Source organism: Nuphar pumila, chromosome 9 (genome assembly GCF_984573655.1).
Source record: "Nuphar pumila chromosome 9, dmNupPumi1.hap1.1, whole genome shotgun sequence".
Taxonomy (NCBI): domain Eukaryota; kingdom Viridiplantae; phylum Streptophyta; class Magnoliopsida; order Nymphaeales; family Nymphaeaceae; genus Nuphar; species Nuphar pumila.
Window position 1 is genome coordinate 72,227,617 of NC_143257.1, and position 27,112 is coordinate 72,254,728.

The 27,112-nt window shown below is 38.4% G+C and overlaps 1 protein-coding gene across 4 annotated transcripts in view; it reads right to left on the minus strand.

Annotated features, from left to right (window-relative positions):
* The window catches only part of DCL3 (dicer-like 3), a 145,061-nt gene that overhangs the window by 35,780 nt on the left and 82,169 nt on the right, over nt 1-27,112 (minus strand). Inside the window, exons 18-19 of one of the 4 annotated variants that reach the window (XM_090017660.1) lie at nt 22,780-22,985; nt 22,466-22,675 (exon numbers count right to left, since the gene is read on the minus strand). The exons of 1 other annotated variant lie outside the window; for it this stretch is intronic. In XM_090017660.1, coding sequence (XP_089873786.1) covers nt 22,466-22,675; nt 22,780-22,985 — 416 coding nt within the window. Of the gene's footprint in view, nt 1-22,465; nt 22,676-22,779; nt 23,019-27,112 lie in introns of all 4 variants that reach the window. 2 more of the 4 variants (XM_090017659.1, XM_090017658.1) reach the window with 2 other exon arrangements.

Genomic DNA, 27,112 nt, shown 5'->3' on the forward strand with positions numbered 1-27,112 from the left:
CTATGATGAAAAGGCTATTAGGTTTTTGAGAAAGAAAGAAGAGGAAGTAGGAAGTAGAAAACCAGCACCGGCCTTTCTTTTTTGTTGGTCGATTACAACAGCTGAAGGCTAATGAGATTATGCAAACTCTATGCTGGTGATGTATGCTAAAACAGAAAAAAGAATATATATATATATATATATATATATATATATATATATATATATATATATTCTTCCCTCTTTTTTTTGTATAATGAAAGAAAGAAAGACTCCAGAAGGAATGAAAGAAAGGACTTGAGAAAGGAAACAGTCCAATACATCCAGATCTGGAATAAGGTTGATTCAGATTTGAGTCTTTTAAGATTTGTTTCCCCTCTCTTTTTTTTAACGATAGTTTGGTTTTTTTTTTGGAGTAACGATAAAAGAAAGCAGGGCAGTAATAAAAGAAGAAAAGAAAATAAATGGACGATTCAGATCTGAAATAGAACAAATCAGATCTGAATCGTTTAGAGTTCAAGGTTTTGTATTTGGAAGCGATAACAGAAATTTTGTTTTTATAAAGGAACAAGAATGAAAAACAAAATTTGAGGAGAAAGAAGATGAAGAAAGCAGATCACGTTACCAACAACCTTTGATTTGATTAGGTGCTTATTCTCGCACCTATTCTCGTACCTGCTCTGATACCATGTCAGATTCGGCGGAGGCTCAGCCTGTGTATGATGAGAGAGAGAGAACTCAATGGGGCGTTGCTCTTATTTTCATACTGTAAAACCCACTTAAAAAAACGTATCGGACACGTGTCGGATCCAACATAGCATGTTGGACTCGGGTCGGATCTGGGTCTGATATATCGGACTTGGATCAGACCCAGGCCCGACCCGAACCCGATTAGGGTTCGAGAAGGTTTGAGTCTGCGTCTTTAAAAAGACGCAAGCCCAGTGGACGAGGGGCAAAACCCCTCGCCGCACTCTCTCTCCTCCCCGTCTCCGATTCACTTCCCTGTAGCCGTCGGCGACCACCGACCGTCGGTGACCACCGACCGTCGGTGACCACCGACCGTCGGTGACCCTTCCACCGACAAGAGCACCACCGGCCCTTTCCGCCACCCACTCTGCCTTCTCACGAGGTTTTTCCGACCGACCCCCGCAACCACCAAGCTCCTTCTCGATTCTTTTTCCAGCAGCCCTCGCCACCGACGACAGAGCTGCCAATCCTATTTCCATACTACCCCTTTCCTCTGATCGGCGACCATCGCGGACGACCGTGAATCGCCTTCTCATCTCCCTCTTTTCTTTTTTCGTCTAACATCGGAGTTGTCGATGTCGGCGTCCATCACCCTTTGTCGGCCGTAGGTATCGATCTTCTTCTTCTTCTTCGTTTCCTTTTTCTTTTCTTTTTTCTTTCTTCTTTTTGTTTTTCCTTCGGTCTTCCTCTTCGTCTCGCTCTTTTCTATTTTGGTCAAGCGGCAGGATCGTTGTCTGCCTTCCTCGGCAATGGCAACACCTCTGCCGCTTGTCTGTCTTCTCCGACAGATCGGCAGGGGCGACGCCCCTGCCGCCTGTCTTGGTTGTCAGCATGATGGCAAGGGCGATGACGCTGCCACCCATGCCTCTCGGTAAGGTAGGGGATCGACCCCTGCCTGCCTTCGTCTCGGTCTGGCAGGAGCTAGCCCATGTCGACCGGTTTTTCGGCAGGGGCCGAGCCCCTGCCTCAACATGCTTTTAGGAGGTGGCAAAGCCCCCCGTCGGTTGTTTTTCGACAAGGGGGTCGCCTAGACGACTGCTCTTCGAGTAAGCAGGGGCAAAAGCCCCTGCCTGTGTGTACTTTTTCCGACTGGGGCTGGCCCCTGCCGACTCTTCTTGAAAAGAAGTCGTCATTATGTATATGCAGGATCCGACCCGATTTATATACTGGATCGGGTCCAGACCCAATCAATGTATAATGTAAATTAGCATGTTATTAAGGGGTATTTCTGTACCCTAGAATTTTATACTCAACATATTAATAGAATGAAAGGCGCAGCCACAAGGCTCTGACGCTCTCTCTCTCTCTCTCTCTCTCTCTCTCTCTCTCTCTCTCTCTCTCTCTCTCTCTCTCTCTCTCGGTGACAGGAATGTGTAGAGATCAAGGACTCCTTTCTCACATGGTATCAGAGCAGTGTGACGTCTGGGAGTGAAGAGCTACCTTATTTTCATCCTATCAACGTGAAAGTCGATAGGCGTGTGGATCTAATCAAGTCTGGGTGTGAAAAGTTTGATCTCGGTTTCACGGTGACAGACCTCGTTTTGGTTTCACGATGACAGGCACGTAAATCTATGAAAAACTCGACCTCCTGTGTTTCTCGGTCACAGATTCCACTCTCTTTGTCAATTTATTCACCTTTAATCTGAAATCATACCTTTGTTTTTATTTCAGATCACTGTGGTTCTTCTGTTTTTCTACAATCTGTCATTTTCTACAATATGTTTACCAGAACTTCCAAAGTTTAAAGATCTTCGTGCGAAATTATTGCAATATGAAATGACTCTGAAAGGATCTTCTGAAGATTCTCATGGACATTCAGGAACCCAAGATGTGCTAGCTACGAGAATGAGTTATGGTCGAGGACGAGGAAGTTCTTTTCGAGGAAAGAGAGGCCAAGGGAGAAATACCTATGGAGGTCGTAGTATACTTCCAACACCCAATATACAAGGACAAAGACCCATTCCCACCTGTTTTCTATGCAACAAGAAAGGGCACATTAAAGCAAATTGTTGGTTTAATCCTCAAAACAAAGGGATAGCTCAACAAGCAGAGGCTAGGAAGGATGGAGAAGTAAAGGAGTTGTTGTTGGCAGCCTTGGCAGGATTGAATATGAAGCAAAATGACAAAGGCATTTGGTATGTCGACTCCGGAGCTGCTACTCGTGTCACAGGTGATGTAGGTAAACTCTTGACTCTTACTCTTTATGTTGGTAAGAATAGCATAGTCACAGGAGATGGATCTCATCACTCAATCTCACATATTGGAAATGCCATTATACCCATGTCAAAGTCCTCTCTTAAACTTCCAAGTGTCATCTATGCACCTAATATTCAAAAGAACATTGTTTTTGTCTCAAAACTCGTTGATGATGATAATGCTTCAGTTGAATTTACTCCCTCTTCTGTTTATGTCAAGGATTTTCGCACGAGGAAGACATTCGCTGAAGGAAAACAATGGGGCAACATGTACATCTTTCAAGAAGATCCTTCCTCCATTCATTCTGACTATTCATCCTTGAAGCCTCACCAACGTCAATTTTTTTATCCTGATTTTATATTTACTATTTCTGAATGTAATAAGTCAAGACTTTGGCATAGTCGTCTTGGCCATTGTGCTCGCCATTTTATTGAAAAATTTGTCTTGAATAATCTCATTCCTAAGTCCAGTCTGAGTTCAGAGGTCGTTGATACAAAGTGTTCTAGTTGTCATTTATGAAAGAGCTTCAAGGCCATTTGAGGTCATTTGCTCAGATGTCTGGGGTCCTACCCCAATTACTTCTCTTTCTGGCAGTAAATACTATCTGATTTTCATGGATAGTTACTCGCGTTATACTTGGATATTTTTTATGAAGCACAAATTAGAAGTATTTGGATTGTTCCAGAGATTTCATTCTTTTGTTCAAAAACATTTCTCTACCAACATTCTCAATTTCCAGTGTGATGGAGGAGGTGAATTCTCCTCGAGTGACTTTGTTAGTTTCCTTCAACATAATGGGATAAAGAGAAGAGTGTATTGCCCGCATACACCTCAACAAAATGGGATTGCTGAGAGGAAGCATCGACATATTGCTGAGACTGCAATGAGCATGATGCACGCGAGCAATCTCCCTGTATCATTATGGACTGAGGCTTTTCACTCCACAGTTCTGTAATGAAGTGCCAAATGAAAAGAGCAATGTCTCCAAGCGAAAGCACGGAAGCACGCACATACACAAGATGCCACTAAAGGGCAGAATAAACCACAAAAGTGGTCAAGCACAAAAAGAAGATAAAAAAATATATCTCACTTCATAGAATGCTTCAAAAGAAGCTTAAGGAATACATGGGGCTGAGCCCCTTATTTATACACAGCAAGGGACCCAAAGAGGGGCTCCCATAGAGTCGTTGGAGCCCCTCCAACGGTCATATTTATGACCGTTGGAGGGGTCCAACGACTCTATGTGGACCCCTCTCAAATGTAAAAAAAGAAAAAGTAAAAAATACAAAAAAGGAAAAAGAATAAAGGAAAAAGAAAGAAAAGAAAAAGCATATCAAGGATATGCATGTATGGGTGAAATGACAGAAATACCCCTGTGGGGTTTTACAAAAAAATATATATATATATATATATATATATATATATATATATTTATATATATAGATAGACACGTAGACATATATATATCATATATATGTATATGTGTCGTAATCGATATATATAGATATATATATATAAATATACATCATATTTTAACACACCCCCTCAAACACACGGTGAAATCACCGAGAGTTTGCTAAGGAGGAAATAGAAACGAGGCGAAGGCAAGGCTTTGGTGAAGAAGTCCGCCAACTGATATTCGGTAGGAACATATGGGAGTTGAATGGTGCCATGTAGGAACTCATCTCGAACATAATGACAGTCCATCTTAATATGCTTCGTTCGTTCGTGAAAAGTGTGATTGTTAGCGATATAAATGGAGCTCTTGTTGTCACAGCATAGCTTTGAGGGAGTTGAGAATGAGACACCCATATCTTTAAGTAAGCTTCTTAACTATATAATCTCAGTTGTGGTAGTAGCCATCGCACGATATTCAGCTTCAGTAGATGAGAGAGAAACTTTACGCTGTTTTTTACACCTCCAGGAGATAAGTGACTCCCCAAGAAACACACAATAACCTGTGGTAGAAATACGATCATCGGGGTTACCCCCCCAATCAGAGTCAGTATACGCAAGTAAAGTAAGAGGTGAAGAAGAGGATAAGAATACTCCCTTAGTTATGGAATCTTTTAGATATCTGATAATCCTCGTTACTGCTGCCATATGAGTGGTGGTAGGAGCAGTCTGAAATTGGCTTGCACTATGAACTGCATGGGAAATGTCAGGCCTGGTAATAGATAAATATGTTAATGATCCAATCAATTGACGCTAAGGCGTGGGATCTGCTAAAGGAGTGCCATCATTGGCTCTCATCTTGGCATTGATCACTTCTGGAGTCTCCACCCTTTTGTCATCTGTTAGCCCAGACCAAGCAATAATATCAGAGGCAAGCTTCATCTGAGATAGGACATACCCCTTGGGGGAGTATGCAACTTCAATTCCTAAGAAATACCTCAAAAAACACAGATCAGACATATCAAAATTTTTCTTAAGAATATTTTTAATAAGATCAATACCTTTCTTATCATTACCTGTGATAATCATATCATCAACATATAATAACAAAATGGTTATGTATTCATTAGAGGATTTAACAAACAAAGCAGTATCAGTGTAACATGAGGAGAAACCATTATCAAGAACTACTTTGCTAAAAAGATCATACCACGCTTTTGGCGCTTGTTTTAACCCATAAAGAGCTTTATTTAATTTTAGAATATTGTCTTTCCCAATTTCAAGACCCGGCGGAGGATCCATAAGAACTTCTTCACATAAAGTTCCATTTAAGAAAGCATTTTTAACATCAAGTTGGTATATAGGCCATTGTTTGATAGATGCTAAAGCAATTAAGGTTCGTACACTAGTCATTCTGGCCACGGGAGCAAAAGTTTCTTTATAATCAATCTCATATTCTTGGGCATAGCCTTTTGCTACCAAACGAGCTTTGTATCTTTCAAGAGACCCATCACATTTAGTTTTGACTTTATATACCCATCTACACCCAATTGCCTTCTTCCCTAAAGGTTGAGGAATAATGCTCCAGGTTTGGGCCTTGTTAAGGGCTTCTAGTTCGACTTTCATGGCTTCAATCCAATGTGGGTGATCTTTAGCTTCCTTAAAAGATGTAGGTTCGTGATACGGATGTATTAACATAAGACAGGCCCTATAATTCGGAGAAAAAGATTCATAGGACACAAAATTTTGTGGTGGCCTACTGGTACGAGAAGATCTCCTAGGTAGATTGTTGTCAGTAGATTCTTCTAAAGAGAAGTCTTGAGAGTATCTGTCAATAGCAGGTTGATGTTCATTTCCTATCCGTCGGGTATAAACATTTATATCATTAAGGTTTTCATTTTGGGAGGTATTGTCATGTTGTTGTATATCATTATAATTTGAAATTCCATCACAACTAGTATCACAAGAAATAGCCTCAGGAGACTCAATTCTAGGAGCTAAGTCAAATAGAAAAGAATAATCGATGTCTTCCTTAGATGTGTGGATATCGAAACCATTTTGTTCTTCAATAAAGTTTACATTTCTCGACACATATAATTTATTGTTTCGAATATCAAAACATCTATAGCCTTTTTTATTCTCACCATAGCCAATGAACACACATTCAATAGCTTTAGGTGACAACTTATCTTGTCCTAAACTAAGTACAAAACATTTGCATCCAAAGATTCTTAATCTATTAAAATAGGGAGTAATTTTAAATAATTTTTCAAAGGGCGAAACATTTTTCAAAGAGGAAGAGGGCATACGATTCACAAGATATGTTGCGGTAAGAAGAGCTTCGGCCCAAAAGTTTTTAGGAACACATTTAGACACAAGAAGAGTTCTTGTGGTTTCAATTAAATGCCTATGTTTCCTTTCCGCAAGACCATTTTGTTGCGGAGTTTTAGGACAAGATCTTTGGTACAAAATTCCATTTGTTTTAAAATAATTTTGGAAGTCTTTAGACATGTATTCTCCTCCTGAGTCGGATCTAAAAATGGCTATATTGTGTTGGAATTGATTTTGAACAAGAGCGTGAAACTCTTTAAAATTAGTGAAGACATCAGATTTATTCTTGATAATATAAACCCATGTGTATCTAGTAAAATCATCAATAAAAGAAACATAGTAAGAGAAGCCTCCTTTGGACATAACGGGTGCCGGTCCCCATACATCGGAATGCACAAGTTCAAAAGGCCTTTTTGACACAAAATTGCTATGAGAATATGGAAGAGAGTGAATTTTCCCAAGAATACAATCATTGCATGTAAATGTATTTGTATTACAAAATTTTTCCAAAAATGGAAAAAGGTACAATTTGGAAATACTAGGGTGCCCAAGTCTCTTATGCCAAGTCTCAATATCTTTGGATTGAACATGATTACAAAATGATTTGGATGGCAAAGACAAAAAATCCATATAGTAAAGGTCCCCTCTTCTATGGCCTTGCCCAATCCGCTTCCCGGACCGGAGATCCTGCACATAGCAATGGGTTGGTGAAAAAGAGACATTACACTCAAAATCGGTGATTTGAGAGACGGAGAAAAGATTTAGATTAAGTTTTGGGATGATTCGGAATTTGGGAACAAAAAATTCTTTGTTTTGGTCATAAATTTTCTCAAGGTTTCCAATACCCTCAACATTTAAAGAAGTTCCATCGGCGGTGGATACATATGATTTAAACTTATTGAGACTTGGTTTTGACAAAAGTGATGCATTTGGAGTCATATGGAAAGAGGCACCCGAATCAAGAATCCAAGAAGACATACCTGGGAATGAAGAAATGGCGGCACCGGAAGTGGAAGGTGAGGATGATGATGTAGAGGCGTTCATCTTCATAAATTGTTGGAGAGTTTCGGTTAGATGAGCGATGGAATCCTTTATGTCACCATCCTTCTTTGAATCTTCATTGATGATTGAAGGAGTTTCTCTCACGGAAGCTACCTTCTTCTTGAATTTAGGACAATCGGGACGAATATGTCCCGGGTTCATTACAATTATGACAAATGATTTTCCTTCCTCCACCATTATTCTTCCAAAAATGTGGTGGTTTATATGATCTTACATTGTTGCCGGGTCTAGACACGGCATGTACTTCATCAACATCCCTTTTTAAGGTCAAACGGGTTTCTTCTTGACATAAATCGGCCAAAATATCGCTTAGAGGAGTAGAGGCTCTATGAAGTAGAGATCCTCTAAGTTGTTCAAATTCGGGACGAAGCCCATGAATAAATTGAAAGAACCTCTCTTTTTCCATTTGCTCTTGTCTCATAGCAATAGCACTTCCTTCCCATTGCGGTTCGAGAAGGACAAGTTCATCCCATAAAGAGGATAGGGCACTATAGTAGTCCCTAATGCTCATATCACCTTGCTTGGTAGCTCTTACCTTTTCTTGAAGAAAAAAAATGCCTAGCAAGGTCTCTTTGAGTGTACATACCTTTCATGAAAAACCATGCTTCATTAGCCTTCTTGAATTTAGCAAGATTTGCACAAATCTTCAATTCGACGTTATTCATGAACCATGCTAAGATTTTAGCATGTTCACTTTCCCAATCTTCCATTTTAGAAGAGTAATCAAGAATAGCCTTTTCTTTTTCTTCTTCATTCAAGGCCTTTTCTTCACCTCCTTCAAATTTAGTTAACTTAAGTTGTGGTTCCGGAATGGTTCCACATACATAACCCCAAAGCCTTTTACCTTTGAGATTATTAACCATAGTGGCCGCCCACATGCGATAATTGGTCCCATCCAATTTGAATGAGAGATCGATTTTTGCATCTTTGTTGGCCATTAGAAGAAAAATTTATAAGACAAGAGAGAGGAGAGGAATTACTTGTCAATGGAGGATCCAATGAAGCCTTCTTAGCCAAGGCTCTGATACCATGTAATGAAATGCCAAATGAAAAGAGCAACGTCTCCAAGCGAAAGCACGGAAGCACGCACATACACAAGATGCCACTAAAGGGCAGAATAAACCACAAAATTGGTCAAGCACAAAAAAAAGATAAAAAAATATATCTCACTTCATAGAATGCTTCAAAAGAAGCTTAAGGAATACATGGGGCTGAGCCCCTTATTTATACACAGCAAGGGACCCAAGGAGGGGCTCCCATAGAGTCGTTGGAGCCCCTCCAACGGTCATATTTATGACCGTTGGAGGGGTCCAACGACTCTATGTGGACCCCTCTCAAATGTAAAAAAAGAAAAAGTAAAAAATACAAAAAAGGAAAAAGAATAAAGGAAAAAGAAAGAAAAGAAAAAGCATATCAAGGATATGCGTGTACAGGTGAAATGACAGAAATACCCCTGTGGGGTTTTACAAAAATATATATATATATATATATATATATATATATGTATTTATATATATATAGATAGACACGTAGACATATATATATCATATATATGTATATGTGTCGTAATCGATATATATAGATATATATATATATAAATATACATCATATTTTAACAAGTTCATGTGATAAATCGACTGCGCATGAGTATCTTAGAAAATAAGTCACCATATTTCTCTTTATTTGGCATACAACCTGATTATCATGAATTACGTGTGTTTGGGTCTGTTTGCTATGTTCACATTGACAGCTCACTAAGGCACAAGTTCCAAGATAAAGCCTTAAAATGCAGGTTTATAGGATATGCGGAAGACTACAAAGGGTACAGGTGCTATGATCCCCTGAGTAAGCATGTCAAAATATCAAGGAATGTACTTTTCGATGAAATGAACTTTGATGATTAGACTGCTAATTCAACCCTTCATGCTGATAACTCAAGCCCCAGCATTGAGGTATACTACCCATGGTTAAATTCAGAACTCTTTTCCAATGGTAGAGTAGACTCTCCAGCAAATTGCAGTAAAAAAGAGACACATGAGGAATCAGTCAATGAAACTCAAACGGAAACCGAACCGCCCCAAGGTAGGAAAAAGTTTGCGCAAAGGACAATGGACGAACTAAAATAAAGCAGTTAAAAATGAAAATGAAAAAGAAAAGACAGTGGACGAACTAAACTAAAAGTAATTAAAATAAAAAAGAAAGGACAATAGACGAACTAAACTAAAGAGATTAAAAAGAAAAGACCAAGGACAATATATATGTATACGTATATCTATATATGCATGTTTTTAACTCAAGGACGTTGTTTCGCGATCTTTGTCCTTTTTACTTTTCTGTCTTTATTACTTTCTGTTGCTGCCACGCTTTATATGCCCAGGCTTTTACTTTTGCATTTACTTTTTGTCTTTACTTTCCTGTCTTTACTTTGCCGTTGTGCTTGATGTGCACAGGCTTTTACTTTATGTCTTTATTTTCCTGTCTTTACTTTGCCCCCGCGCATGATGTGGCCAGGCTTTTCTTTTCACATTTACTTTCCCGTATTTAGTACTTTTCGTTCTAACTGTTCTTGTTTTCACTTTGCCACCGCGCTTGATGTGCACAGGCTCTTTTCATATTTACTTTCCTCTCTTTACTTTCTTGTCTTTACCATTTTCTGTTGTCGATTTTGCTTTTGTACTTTTATTTTATGTTTCTTGTGACTCCTCCAATGCATGCCCCCGCAAGGACACCTACCAACTTCCCTCTTTTCAAGAAAGACGTGAAGTTGCATATAGGTGCTTTAGTCTCGAGAAGAGAGTTCCCCATACGGGGCTTTGAATTTTCGAGCGCAGTTGTGCAGGGCCATTCTAGCATATGGCCCCTCTCCGAGTCGATGTACTCAGGAGAGATATTTTGGATCCATGGCGATCCTAGAACATGTATGATGTTATCAGTTTCGTAAAGTTTTAGCATGTCAGACTTGCTTGTTATACCTCATGTTGTGAAACTCTGTGCTGGGTTGTTCTTGAGAAACCCATACCCCTATCATCATAACTATTGAAACTTTAATGGAGCACACAGGAACCGAGGCAGAGAGAGAGAGAGAGAGAGAGAGGTCGGCAGAGAGAGAGAGAGAGGGAAAGTTGTTAATTTATTAGGGCTAATCTCCTCTAGTTTAAATAGAGGTTAGTCTAAAAAGAAAATTACATATGGGTCACTGATTATATATAAAATACTAAAAAACAACTTTAAGAATAAAAGAAGCTTCAGATGGTCGACTAATCTTAACACTCCCCCTCAAGCTGGAGCATAGATATCAATCATGCTCAGTTTGTCACAGCAATGAGAGAAACTAGGCCTCGCTAGAGCCTTGGTGAAGACATCAGCTACTTGATTTTCGGAGGATACATGATTTGTGCAAATATAACCAGCCTGAACCAGGTCACGTACGTAGTGACAGTCAACTTCAATATATTTGGTCCATTCATGAAAAACTGGGTTGTTGGCAATATATGTAGCAGCCCTATTGTCACACACCATCGACATAGGTAGGGATACTTTCACCCACATAATTTCAGCTGTTGTCTGAGCCATGGCTTGGTATTCCGATTCAGCACTCGACCTGGCTACAACAGTTTGTTTCTTACTCTTCCAGGTAACAAAATTTTCTCCCACAAAAACACAAAATCCCGTTGTTGACTTTCTATCTTCAATAGACCCCGCATAATTTGCGTCAGTGTAAGCAACAACGTCTAAGGAAGAATTTTGTTTAAACAACAGTCCTTTACCAGAAGATGACTTTAAGTACCTGAGAACCATCATAGTTGCATCTCAGTGAACTTTGATAGGTTTATCCATGAATTGACTGATTTTACTCACGGCTAATGAAATGTCAAGTCTAGTAACAGTCACATATAACAACTTACCCACCAAGGATCTGAAACTGGTACTATCCACATATTCAGACTTTTCCTCGAACATATGAGTTTTGGGATCCATCGGAATACTAGCTGGCTTCGCTCCTAGCATTCAAGTCTCTTTTAATAAATCCAAAACATACTTTCTTTGCGACAAAACTAAGCCCTCTTTGTTTCTTGCCACCTCGATCCCAAGAAAATAACGGAAGGAACCAAGATCTTTAGTAACAAAATGTTTCAGAAGATGATCTTTTGTTGCAGAAATATCTTGGGCACTGCTCCCTATCAATATAATGTCATCGACATATACCACCATAACAACAATTTCAGCACTAGTTTTCTTGATAAACAAAGAGTGGTCTGAAGCTGACCTGACAAATCCAAAATCCGACATTACCTCAAATAATTTGTGAAACCATGCCCGAGGGCTATGCTTCAAACCATAAATAGCCTTCTTCAACTTGCACACCTTCTGACACTCACCATGAACCTCAAAACCTGGGGGTTGTTGCATGTAGACTGTTTCATGCAAATCCCCATACAAAAAGGCATTCTTGACATCCAACTGAGACAAGGGCCAACCATAGTGCACAGCAACAGAAAGCACGAGACGATTAGTGCCAAGGCGAGCAACTGGGGAAAAGGTTTCAAAAAAGTCAACACCATAAGTCTGAGTATAGCCTTTTGCAACCAACCGGGCTTTATACCATTCAAGTGACCCATCTAAGTTATACTTAATGGTATATACCCATTTGCAACCAAGAATATTTGCATCAGCAGGAGGGTCAACCAAGTCCCACGTGTCCCGAGAGCATAGGGCATCCATCTCATCCCGCATAGCATGCATCCATTTCGGGTCGAGTAGAGCTTGACTGTGATGAAGTGGAACGGAGGAGGGAGATAGAGCCAAAATAAACTTCTTCATAGATGTCCCAAGATTAACTTCTGAAACAAACTGAGCAATTAGATGAAGAGTGCATTGTCTCTTTCCCTTGCGCAGAGGGATAAGAAGGTCATCATCAAGAGCAGAAACTTTAGTATGCTCAGAGATACTTACCTCAGGAGAAGGAGAGTTTAGGGAGGTAGGTGGTATCCTGTGAGTGTATACTATGGGAGGGTTTCAGTAGCGAGACACACCAGAGGATGGAGCCAAGGACTGTGGAGGAAACGACTCTAACGGAAAAGGAGGAATTGGTATGAAATGAAATGAAATGCGGATCTTCGAAACACGAGCTTAGATTCACAAGGGCAAGTGTCAAGAATGACACTAAAGCATAACCCTTAAAAAGGGTATAACTGGAAACAAAATAAAAATAAAAATGTATTCTTTATTGACATGAAAAACCAATTGCTTAAGAAGCATTGGGATAAAATACAAGAAGGGTCGCAACCCTTTATATACACAGCTGAAAGAGGGCTCAATAGAGTTGTTGGACTGTGTCAGTCTGTTGGACTGTCAGTCCAACAACTCTATTGCTAGTCAAGTCTGGACAGGACTTGACTAGCAATGAACTAGATGACATAAAGAAAAAATAAAAATAAAGGAAAAAAATTATAGAAAAGAAAGAAATGAAAATATATTTATATATATAATAATATATATATGTATGTATAATTTTACATTTTAACACTCCCCCTCAAACCTACGGTACAATGAGCGAAAGTTTGTCTAAGAGAAAGTGAAATCGAGGAGCAGCGAGAGGCTTTATAAAGAAGTCTGCTAACTGATATTCTGAAGTGACATATGGCAGATCAATTATCCCATCTAGATATTCCCCTCTGACGTAGTGACAATCCATTTCGATGTGTTTGGTGTGTTCATGGAATGTTCTGTTACTGGCAATGTAGATCGCACTTTTGTTGTCATAACACATTTATGAAGCCTTTGTTGCTTCAGCTCCCATGTCAGCAAGCAGTCGTCGGAGCCAAACTACTTCCATGGTCGTGGTTGTCATGGCTCTGTATTCAGCTTCGGTGGATGAGAGAGATACCTTCTGCTGCTTTTTACACCTCTACGAGATCAATAATTCCCCTAAAAAGACACAAAAGCCAGTGATTGAGTGTCTGTTATTAGGATCACCTTCCCAATCAGCATCGGTATATGCAATTAAATCAAGAGAAGAGGAGGAAGATAAGAAAAGTCCTCGTGAAAGAGAGGACTTGATGCATCTGATAATACGCATGACTGCTCTCATATGAACAAAAGTAGGAGCATGTTGAAATTGACTTGATGTGTGAACAGCATATGCTATATCTAGTCTGGTAATGGATAGATAGGAAAGTGCCCTGACAAGCTGTATGTAAGGAGTAGGGTCTGCAAGAAGTTCTCCATCATCAATCTTCATTTTAACATTAACAACTTCTAGAGTGTCAACTTTCTTATCATCAGTAATACCAGACCTGAAAACAATATCAAAAGCAAATTTAGTCTGACATAATAAATATCCTCTAGAAGAATAAGCAACTTCACTGCCTAAAAAATATCTCAACAAGCCCAAATCAGTCATTTCAAAATGAGATTTAAGAAGTGTTTTGATTGTTTCAACTCCCTGTTTATCGCTTTTGGTGATGATCATATCATCCACATAGAGAAGAAGCACAATGATCCCTGCATCAGAATTCTTAATAAACAAAGCAGTGTCAGTTAAACAGAATTGAAAACTAATATCAATCATAACACGACTAAACCTATCATACCAAGCTTTTGGTGCATGTTTAAATCCATAAAGAGCTTTTTCTAAGCGAAGTACTTTACCCTTAAGAATACTTAGACCAGGAGGGGGGTCCATATATACTTCTTCAACTAGCTTTCCATTTAAAAAAGCATTTTTGACATCCATTTGAAAAATAGACCATTTTTTGATAGAAGCTAAGGCAATTAAGGTTCGGACAGTTGTCATACGAGCCACCGGAGCAAAGGTTTTTTCATAATCAATCTCATATTCTTGGGCATAACCTTTGACTACTAAACGGGCTTTATATCTTTCTAGAGTACCATCACTCTTGGTTTTAATTTTATAAACCCATCGACATCCTATAGTTTTCTTCCCTAGAGGAAGATCTTGAATATTCAATGTAGAAGCTTTTTCAAGTACATCTAATTCAGCTTTCATGACTTTTATCCATTTGATATCATTTTTTGCTTGAAAATATGTGGATGGTTCTTCATATGAGTGAATTAATGCAATAACTGCCCTATATGTGGGTGAGAAAGACTCGTATGATACAAACTTTCCTAGAGGCCTCGAAACTCGAGATGATTGTCTAGTTGGAATGTTAGAATATTTTTCAAGTGCACATGAAGGATTAGACTCTTGTCGCTTGGAATATTAAATATTAGTATCTCTATGAACTTCTTCATTTTCAACATTAAGATCAATAATTCTTTGATCATCATCAAAGTTACAGTTAAGGTCATATTTATCAGATGTTGATGTTAGATCTAGAAAAAATGAATACTCAGTGACGTCTTTTAATTTTCTAAAATCAAATAAGCTCTCATTTTCAAGAAAGGAAACATTTCTAGACACATATAGTCTATTATTTTTGAAGTCAAAACATTTATAACCTTCCTGTTTTTCAGCATATCCTAAAAAGGCACAAGGAATCGCACGAGGGGAAAGTTTATCATTTTTGTCAGTAAATATGAAACATTTGCACCCAAATATTCTTAGTTTAGAGTAGTCCGAAGAAATGTTCATAAGTTTTTCAATGGGAGTGATATTTTGTAACGAAGAAGATGACATCCTATTAATGAAATAGGTGGCAGTTAAGGCAGCTTCTGCCCAAAAGTCTTTCGGGACTTGATTTGCTATTAATAAAGTCCTAGTGGTTTCTATAATATGGCGATGTTTTCGTTCTGCCAGTCCATTTTGTTGAGGTATATAAGGACAAGATCTTTGATGTGTGATGCCATGTAATTTAAGATAATTTTGAAAATCTATGGATAAATACTCTCCCCCTGAATCTATGCAAAAAATAGTGATATCATTTTGAAACTTGTTTTTAACCATATTATGAAAAGTATGAAAGTATGAAAATACTTCAGACTTATGTTTGAGAAAGTAAATCCACGTATGTTGGGCGAAATCATCGACAAAAATAACATAGTAAACAAATCCTCATTTAGAAATTACTGGTGCAGGACCCCAAACATCCGAGTGTATTAATTCAAGTGGTCTTGAAGAGAAAAAGGTTTTGTTCTGAAATGGTAATCTTTTCATTTTGCCGAGAATACAATCTTTACAATCAAATGATTCAAAGTTACAAAATTTTCCTAGATTTGGAAAATGTTGGATTTTGGTTATGTGTGGGTGACCAAGTCTCTTATGCCACAGTTTCAACTCTATTTTTTGAATATTATAACAAAAAGCTTTATTCGGCATTTCCAAAAAATCCATGTAATAGAGTTCACCTTCTCTATGGCTTTCCCCAATCAGCTTGTCTGACTGGCGATCATGTACCCAACAACCATGAGAAGAAAAGGAAATATTACACCCATAATCAGAAATTTGAGATATAGATAAAAGATTTAAATTTAATTTGAGAACATGTCTAATTTCTATAATAGAAAATTTCTTTATTTTATAAATTTTTTCAAAATTTCATATTCCTTCTATTTCAAGAGAAGTCCCATCAGCAGTAAAGACCTTTGACACACTTGTTTTATTTTTAACACATTTGAATAGACTTTGATTATTTAGGGTCATATGAAAAGATGCACTAGAGTCAAGGAGCCAAGAAATTTTACCTGGATCAGAAAAAGAGGAGGTTGTTGCACCGGTTGAAGCTTCAGATGAGAAAGAGGCACCTTTGATGAGAGGCTGAAGAATCTCCATTAGTTGAGCTAGGGAAACTGGTGCATCCTGATCTTTAGGCTCCGATCCAACAATTGCAGCTCTTTTTTCTCTCAGCTCCTTAAGTTTGGGACATTGTGCCCTGTAGTATCCCGGTTTATGATAGTGATGACAAATAACTTCCTGCTTATCATAGTCACCATTTTGTCGGTTAAAGTGAGGAGACCTATATGATCGAACATGATTCCCTGGTCTAGACACAGCTAAAACGGAATCATCTTCAATTTTTTAAGAACCTTTCCGGAGACGATTTTCTTCTATTGTTAACTCTTCAATAGTTTCAACAATAAAAGGAATTTTTCCCCGGTGAAGTAGGGTCGATTTAGTGGTTTCAAATTCCGGCCTTAATCCAGTGATAAACTGGTAAAAATGTTCAGCATCGAGTTGTTTCTGACGAAGCTCGATGTCTTCGGCACAATGCCACTTTGGTTCTAAAAGGGAATGTTCTTCCCAAAGTTCGGACAACCCATTGTAATATTCATGAATAGTTTTGTCTCCTTGTGTCATCATTCGAACTTTTTTTTGGAGGTTGCACACGTGTGCAATATCTTTAAGGGAATATATATTCTTAAGGTATTCCCATGCCTTATCAGCATGATCAAATTTGGCAAGACTTGAGCATTTTTTAATGTCAACGCTATTAATAAGCCATGACATTATCTTCGCATGAGATATTCTTCATTCTTTCCATTTCTTCTTGTATAAGGCAATAGCCTTGATTTTCTCTTCTTCCGATAGAGGGACCTCTTTATCTCCCTCCTTTTTAGTAAGAGATAGCTTAGGTTCCAAATCAGAACCATCCACAATCCCCCATAGGCCTTTTCCCTATATACGATGCTTCATGATTGAAGCCCATGTTACATAATTCGTATCGCTTAGTTTCATAGGCATGATGGTGACTTTATCATTGTCATCCATCGATTACAAGGAGAGAAAGAATAGGGATAAAAAAGAAATAAGAAGGAAAATGAAAAAGAAAAGAAAAAAAACAATACAACAAGATGTGAAATCTTTCCCAATGAAGTGATAAAACACTTCTCTTCAAGTAGCGAACACTTTTGCAAACGGGCATGAAAACCGAGGCAGCTTTTCCTCGAGATTTAGTACTTCCGCGGCTCTGATACCATGAAATGAAATGGGGATCTTCGAAACACGAGCTTAGATTCACAAGGGCAAGTGTCAAGAATGACACTAAAGCATAACCCTTATAAAGGGTATAACTGAAAACAAAATAAAAATAAAAATGTATTCTTTATTGACATGAAAAACCAATTGCTTAAGAAGCATTGGGATAAAATACAAGAAGGGCTGCAACCCTTTATATACACAGCTGAAAGAGGGCTCAATAGAGTTGTTGGACTGGGTCAGTCTGTTGGACTGTCAGTCCAACAGCTCTATTGCTAGTAAAGTCTGGACAAGACTTGACTAGGAATAGTCATTCTAGTTCAAACTGAACTAGGTAACATAAAGACAAAAAATAAAAATAAAGGAAAAAAATTACAGAAAAGAAAGAAATGAAAAATATATTTATATATATATAATAATAATATATATATGTACAGTTTTACATTTTAAAATGGTAGAAGGATATCTCCATGGCTCTCCTATAGCCTTGGAGTAGTACTCAAAAAATATGGAATAGACTCAAAGAAAGTAACATCTGCACTGACATACTCTTTATGGAAAGTGGGGTCATAGCAACGATATCCTTTTTTATTCTTAGGATACCCAAGGAAAACACATTTAATGGACTGTGAATCACGTTTATCTCGATTAGGACCCAGCTTATGTACAAAACACACACATCCAAAAACTTTAGGGGGAGATAGGAAAAAGAGAAACCTCTAGATGGAGAATTTGAATTGAGATCTGGTCTTCTACAAAACTTGAAGGCATGCGATTTATGAGAAAGTCGGCAGTCAAAACCGCATCACCCCAGTATGACGCAGGCATATTGGATTGAATCATTAGGCACCGAGCGACATTGAGGATTTGTCTATGCTTCATCTCCGCCACACCATTTTGCTGGGAGGTATGGGGACATATAAATTGAGGTTGAATCTCATTAGCAGAATAGAATTGAAGTAAGTCTTTGGATTTGAATTCAAGAGCATTATCAGTGCTAACAATCTTAACACACAAGTCAAATTGAGTCTTTATTTCAGTGATTAAAGATTTAAGAATGATAGAGCCTTGAGATCGATCTTTTAACAGGAACACCCACGATAACCTTGAGAAATCATCAACAATAACCAAATAATAACGACACTGAGTCCTACTAGGAATCCTACTCTGACCCCATACATCGACATGAAGGAGATCAAACAATCTTTGACTTGACGGACTCTGACTAGAGGGAAAGGAGTTTCGGCAATGTTTTCCCAATTGACATGTTTCACACTGAAAAGAAACAGAAGGAGGTATATGAGGAATGACACGATGAAGTTTTAGCACTGGAAGGTGACCTAGACGACGATGCCACAATAGAGGACTTGAGGATGATGTAACAGCAGAATAGACCGAACCCACTGGTTGATGTAGATAATACACACCACCTTCCTCCTAGCCGCCACCAATCCTCTTCCCCGTCAGCAAGTCCTTAAAAGTACAACCCATAGGATAAAAAATCACCCTATAATTAAGCTCTTTTGTCATTCGACTGACAGATAATAAATTCTGTGAAAAGGAGGGAGCATGAAGAACATTCGACTATTGAAGAGTAGGGGAAATAGACATGTTTCCCTGCCATACGATTGGGGAAGAGCTGCCATCAGCAAGAACTACCCCTTTTTTATCAGACATAGGTTTTAAACTTAAAAAGTTACACGAATTTTCGCACAAGTGGATGAGCCTAAATCAATGATCCACCTACCACCTTGGTCAGATAGGCCATCATCTGCTGAGCACGCAACCTCCGCAACAGAAGATTTCGAAATGGATGAGCGTAAAGCAAGGAGCTCGTCATATTTAGCCCTGCTAAGAGTTACATAATCATTCGAGTAATCTGCATCTGATTTAATCACTTGAGCCATAAGATAAAATAATGGGCTTGATTCAAAAACGCAAGTACAACCACACGTGCACACCAACAACGAACTATGAAACCGACTCTAGCAAGTTTTGATTTCACCAATGAAATCTGAGATGCACGACCGTCGACTGTTCAGATCCAAACTTCAAATATAATTTTAAAGAAACTTGACCAAAACCTTCCACCTCAACAAATGATGGCTATAGGTTGCATATCAAGACCACACATCCAACACGATAAAGATGTGTCTGGTTCATGCCCGAAACTGTAGAATTATTCAACCTCCACTCTACCACTATTAACACGCTTTGAGGACAGATTCAACTCTGTTGATTCAGTAGCAGTTACCTGGCTTTCAGACTATTATACTCTCCGACTTCAATCTCGAAAATTCTAACTGACGAACTCATGGCTGATTGAATCACCATATGGAGGACGCGATCCAACACTGTCACAACTTAAAAAATCGATTATCCAAAAAAAAAACTCTCCACTCCACAAAAAAAAAAACTTCACGTACTAAAGATCTGCTCCACACTACGCAGATCAACGACTTTTATAGGCCTTCACCATAATACCCAGATCTGTATCAGATCAACTTCAAAAAAAAACTCCACAATACGCAGATAGTGGTCTGTAATAGGCCTTCACCATAACACCTTGTTGTTTCTGCGCAACTTCCTTCTAGATCTTTCTTCCTTTTGCGACAACCGGACCTGACGTCAAATCTGATTCCATATCAGCATCTGACAAAAGAAAATACCTTCAACAGTCCAGATCTCCATTTGATATGGTTCCACAATCATTGGGTCTTTCTCTCCACCTTCACACGATTTCCACCTTCGCGCCCGATCTTCTACACACGATCTGTCTTCATGCGATCCACCTTCACACGATTTTCATGTTGGGTCTTTATACAGCTTCCAGATCTTGGCTTCAGATCTGAGTCATGATCTCTAGTCAGATCTTCATAGTCGTGACTAGGTCTGACTGCAGATTTATCGCCAGGTCTGATCTTCACAAAGAAGGACAGAACGCTGATCAGTAGAGAAAGATGTTGATCTTCTCTGACTATCCGATGAGATGTTGCTCGAGGAAAGATGATGTTGGAACTCAGGCACCCAAGATCGCACGTTGCTCTGATACCATGTTGAAACTTTAATGGAGCACACAGGAACCGAGGCAGAGATAGAGAGAGAGAGGGAAAGTTGTTAATTTATTAGGGCTAATCTCCTCTAGTTTAAATAGAGGTTAGTCTAAAAAGAGAATTACATATGGGTCCCTCATTATATATAAAATACTAAAAAACAACTTTAAGAATAAAAGGACCTTCAGATGGTCGACTAATCTTAACAATAACCATACCTTTGGACAAGTATGATTCTACGATGAGTGGGATGAGAGGTCGTTGGTAAGCTCGAAGCGTGCAATGTGCACTTGTTGAAACACATAAGAACAGTGATGATTCGCCTTCACAGGCAAGATGCTCGAGTGGGTCTAAAGGACCAGAGCATGTGGAATGAGGCGGCAGTTAAGTAACCCCTGTCGCGCCCATTCGCCTCTTTCGGTTCATCAAGAGAGATGATGCATGGTACAAAACTCTGATGGATAGGTTGTTAACAACTATTCCACGAGCGAATGACTCAGTTTCCACAGTCATCGGAGTTAGGGAAGAGGGACTACCAAAAATTATTTTAGGTAGTAGCTGTCATAGACTTCTGCAGAAGTTGGATGTATCCTTTGTACGAGTAGCCTTTGGAGAATCCTCTCTTGGTCATTGACCGTCCCCTTAGGAGCAGACTCAGCTAGCTATCCAAAGTATCATAAAATATATAGCATAACAAACCCCCGATTCAGTCTCGGTTGTTTCTACGTTTCGCGTTTGTGCGTACTCACAAGCCAACTAATATCGAAACAATAAATATCATGTTCACAACACTTGTTGGCTCAAGTCTCTTATGATTAATAGAATTGTTTTTTATGCAATTGTTTACAGCTCGTAATCTATGAACTGTTTACAACTTATGACTAATGTAACGGCTTGTATCTTGTGATTAAATTAATTGCTTATTGTGCAATTGCTTTATAGCTTGTGATTTACAAACTGCTTACACATTGTGATTAATAGAACTGCTTGATGTGCAATTGCTTGCATCTTATGATTAATACATCTACTTGTCGTGAAATTGCTTATGCTTATATTCTGTCAATTATCGTAGTTTGTGGAATCAATTTTTCATGCTAGTATAACTTAATTACTGATTTAAACTGCTAGCATAATTCAGATTGCCTTAATTTTTGTTTCATATTGTCTCACTTGCGTACCTATCAATTTCTCGCGAAACTGACCCATTTTATAGTTGCAGGTGACGAGTAGTTTTTTCAGACAGCCGATGGCGAGGTGCGAGATGGCCTGAGACTTCACTACTCTGTTCACAGTCTTGTCTTCGGGATACCTGATCGGGTTTAAATTTGGTATAAGGGGAAACCTAAAATTTTGTATAACTGGAAGTTTTCATTAATGCATTCTTGACTCACTTGTTGTTTTGCTAAACTGGTTTTGATAATGATGGTTTTCGATGATGGATTTCTACGCTAACGTACCCAAAGTTGTCAACTTGTTTGTCTTACTTTTCAAAATCGTTTCTGCTGATTCTTTAAAATAAAAACTCTGAAAAATAAAAGGTTTTCTAAGTATTTTTCAAAGGTTTACAAGTTTAAAATTTTGGGGCGTTAAGGGGGAGCACTAGTTTGCCATGATAAATACGAAAAAGAAAATTGAGAATACGAAAGAGACATAAAATGGAAAAGTACCTATATGAAGAGTAGTATTTACATGTCACGCTAAGAATAATAAAAAACAAGAATTGTTGCCGGGATAAAAAATATTACTTGACCACATCACCACTGGGGGACTTTGTCCAACAAATACAAAGAAGCTATCACAATTTGTGTACCGGTATGGATGCTACCTGCAACTTGCGATCAGTTGCCAGTCTATGAAGTGTTGCATTACATACAGCCCATGATCTACGAGCAGACAATTGTCCTTCATGCTTCTCTGGATATTTCAGAAAAAGATTGCAGCTGACAACATATTTTAAAACAGAATCTCCAAGGAATTCCAAACGCTCCAGGGAGAAATCTTCTGAACACCTTTTAGTTGTAAGAGCCTCCAAAATCTGAACACAATTCGCATGAATCATCAGAAACCAGAATTCATGCTCTTGATATATACTGAAGAGGTATATAAAAGAAGCAGATTGACAGTGGTACAGGTAATTACCAAACTAGATGGAATCTGACAACCACTTGAATGACTGCAAACTTCCCTTCGAAGCTGAGTGGCTAACATCATTGATTCCAACCGATGGATCAAAGAAGGCAGCAAATACAATGACCTTAATATATCTCTTGACATATCAAGACTAACTAATAGTTCAGGAGGCATGTGAATGTGGCCTTGATGCGCTTTGGCTGAAGGGGCTGAAACTGATTTTCCATTCCCATTGACTGAACCATCAGCTTGTAAACAATATAATGCAATTAAAACACCATATCTTATGAAAAAAACAATAATCTTTTGTAATTAATCAAGAACCTATTTTCAAAGAACTGAAGCTATGAAAGAAATAAACTGGGTGGTCCATGATTTCTAAGGACCAGCAGGGAAAAGATTGTACGCGAAGCAGTCCCATTATAAACACTCAGCAAAGTTTAATTGATCATCTTGAAATACTTCCTCATTGTGATTCACTCGTTGAAAATCATGTAAGAGGAAATGGTAGATGTTTTGAAGCATTAAAGCACAATGGTTTACTAATACAACAATCTGCTAAGTATTTCTTTGTCATCTTTTAACAGCCCTGTGAAAAAAATTGAATTTATTTCTCCCAAGCTATTATTGATTTCAAACAATTGATCATCTTGAAGTGCTGCGTCATATTGTGATTCACTGGTTGAAAAATCATGTAAGAGGAAATGGTAGATGTTTTGAAGCATTAAACCACAATGGTTTACTAATATAAAAGGCTGCTAAGTATTTCTTTGAAATCATTTAACAGCCTTGTGAAAAAAAAAACCATTAACAGAATTTATTTCTCCCACTTAGCTTTATCTTGCTATTGACAGAAAATTTTGTAATGTATGTTCTCTCGTGCAACTAGATCAACCGTGCATTCGGGCATACACTCATACATATTGGCATGACATGCACATTTATGTTGGGAACTCCAGTAAGTGGCATAGTTTAGGTTGTCAGCAAAAGAATCATTAGTATAGATCAAAGAATCAAGCAGAAAGCAAACAATAATGTACATAAGCACAAAAACAAGCCCTACAAGGGACAATACAAATGCCAAAGGCAATACAAAAGCACCTAAGTGCATACAATGGCTACAAAGAGCCTAAATGTACACAAGCACAAGTCCACAAAGGGAAAATACACAAGTCAATCAATGACAAATATATGAGATCATAAGAAGCACCAAAGAGCATACACAAAAGAACATAAAAAGCATAAAAAAATAATAATCTTTATTCAGACAATGCTTAGGAAAACATTACATCTAATGGGACAAGAGGTCTCTATTTATATATAAACAAGAGGGCCAAGAGGACCCATATAGCTGTTGGGAAAGGCTAACAGCTAGAAATATAGCTGTTGGAGATTTCCAACAGCTATATTCAATAAAAGACAAAACTGAATATAGTTGTTGGAGATTCCCAACAGCTATATTGACTAAAACACAAAACTGCCCTTTACAAAAGTACAAAGGACAGAATAAAAAAGAGGTCAGTTCTGCCATTAAAGGGCAGAGCCTATTACATGTACAGAATTACCATTCTGCCCCTAATGGGCAGAGCCTATTACATAAAAAATTACTACAATACCCCTAAAGGGTATTACCTATTACAAAGGAAAGAAAAAGAATTTACAACAAACAAAAACAACAACAACTACGCCTTCATCCCAAAACAATGGGGGTCGGCGATATGAACCAACAAAGAAAATCATTCTGGGTCTTCCACATGAATCCTTCTCCTCCATTCATTTCTATCCAATGCCATGTCCTCGGTGAGGTTCAAAGCATTCATATCCTTTCCTATCACCTCCATCCATGTCTAACTAGGCCTACCCCGACCTCTTTTAACTAATATATTCTCCCATTTCTCCATCCTTCTAACTGGAGCATCATTAGGCCTTCGTCGAATATGTCCAAACCACCGTAAACGATTCTCTCTCATCTTATTTTCAATGGTTGCAACGCCTACCTTCTTACGTATCTCCTCGTTCCGAATCTTATCTTTTATTGTATTTCCACACATCCATCTCAGCATACGCATCTCAGCTACACTCATTTTTTGAATATAATGTCTCTTGGCAGCCCAACATTCCATACCATATAGTAAAGCGGGCCTAATAGTCGTCCTATAAAACTTTCCCTTCAACCGCAATGGCATTCTACGATCGCACAACACTCCAGTTGCACTCTTCCATTTCATCCACCCAACCTTTATCCTATGATTTACATCTCCATCAATTTCTCCATACTTTTGAATGATAGATCCCAAATATTTGAAAGAATCATCCACCGGTATTTCTTGCTCACCAAGCTTCACTACACTCCCATCACTATTTTGTTGCTTACTAAATCGACATTCCATGTATTCTGTCTTACTCTTACTCAACTTAAAACCTCTTGCTTCCAATGTCTGTCTCCATAATTCTAACTTAGCATTAACCCCAGCTCTAGACTCATCAATCAAAACAATATCATCAGCAAACAACATACACCACGGCACATTTTCTTGAATTGATCTCGTAAGCTCATCCATCACTATAGCAAATAGGAAAGGGCTTAAAGCAGATCCTTGATGTAACCCAACCGTTATAGGAAAATTGGTTGTCACCCCTCCACAAGTGCGGACATTGGTTACTACTCCTTCATACATATTTTTAATTATACTAATGTACTTGAGAGAAACACCTTTCTTCATCATTGTCCACCAGACAACGTCCCTAGGTACTCTATCGTAAGCCTTCTCCAAATCAATAAAAACCATATGCAAATCTTTGTTCCTCTCTCTATTTCTCTCAATAAGTTGTCTAAGAAGATGTATAGCTTCCATAGTAGATCTTCCAGGCATAAAACCAAATTGATTCTCCGATATCATGACAACCTTCCTCAACCTAGACTCAATCACCCTCTCCCAAAGTTTCATAGTATGACTCATGAGTTTTATACCACGATAGTTTGTGCAATCTTGTATATCACCCTTATTCTTATATAGAGGCACCAAAGTACTCTTCCTCCACTCATTAGGCATCTTATTTGTCCGCCAAATCTTGTTAAAAAGATTTGTCAACCATTCTAAACCTTTCTCTCCTAAGCATTTCCAAGCATCGATAGGTATACCATCTGGGCCAACTGCCTTCTTGATTTCATTTTCTTCAAAGCCTCTGCAATTTCTTTCTTTTGAATCTTGCGCACGCATGAAGTCACGATTCATCTCATGAAAAGGAATGGAAAAGTCTCCAAGATCCTGAGCATGACTTTCATTAAATAGCTCATCAAAATAATCTTTCCATCTCTCCTTAATCTCCTCATCTTTGACTAAAACCCTTTGCGTGTCATCTTTGATACATCTAACCATACCCAGATCCCTCGATTTCCTATCTCTCATTTTTGAGATCCTATAAATATCCTTCTCACCCTCTTTGGTATCCAACTTGTCATAAACCTCCTTATATACCTTATCCCTCGCGTTCCGAACTACTTTTTTAGCTTCCTTCTTTGCTATCGTATACTTCTCCAAATTCTCATTATCACGACTTTTACTTAGATTTTTATAACTCTCTTTTAACCTTAATAGCTAATTTGACATCCTCGTTCCACCACGATGTATCCTTACCTAGCGGTGCACCGCCTTTAGACTCACCCAATACCTCCTTAGCCACCTTTCTCATGCCACCCGCTATCTTATTCCACATAGATTCTGAATCCTCCTCGAGACACCAATCAACTTCCTTAACTACCCGCTCTACAAACATTCCTTGTTTAGCTCCTTTTAGTGCCCACCACTTAATTCTAGGATCTATCCTATGTCTATCCCTTTTGCGGCATTGTCTAATTCTAAGATCTAAAATTAAGACTCTATGTTGTGTAGCTACACTTTCTCCCGGTATAACCTTACAATCGATGCAACAACCCCTATCTCTCTTTCTAAGTAGGAAAAAATCTATCTGACTCGTATTAACCCCACTTTTAAATGTTACTAGGTGAGACTCCCTCTTCCTAAACCAAGTGTTTGCTAAGATCATATCATAGGACAAACCAAAATCTAAAATCCTTTCTCTACTATCGTTTCTTTCGCCTATACCATAGCCTCCATAGATACTCTCAAATCCATCCCTACTAATGCCTACATGCCCATTAAGGTAACCGCCGATGAAAAGTCTTTCTCCATAAGATATCCCTTGTACTACTCCATCTAAATCTTCCCAAAATTGACGCTTAGTGGAATCATCTAAACCTACTTGAGGTGCATAAACACTAATAATATTAATAATATCCGTACCTAATACTAATTTAATAAGTAAAATCCTATCACCCTTC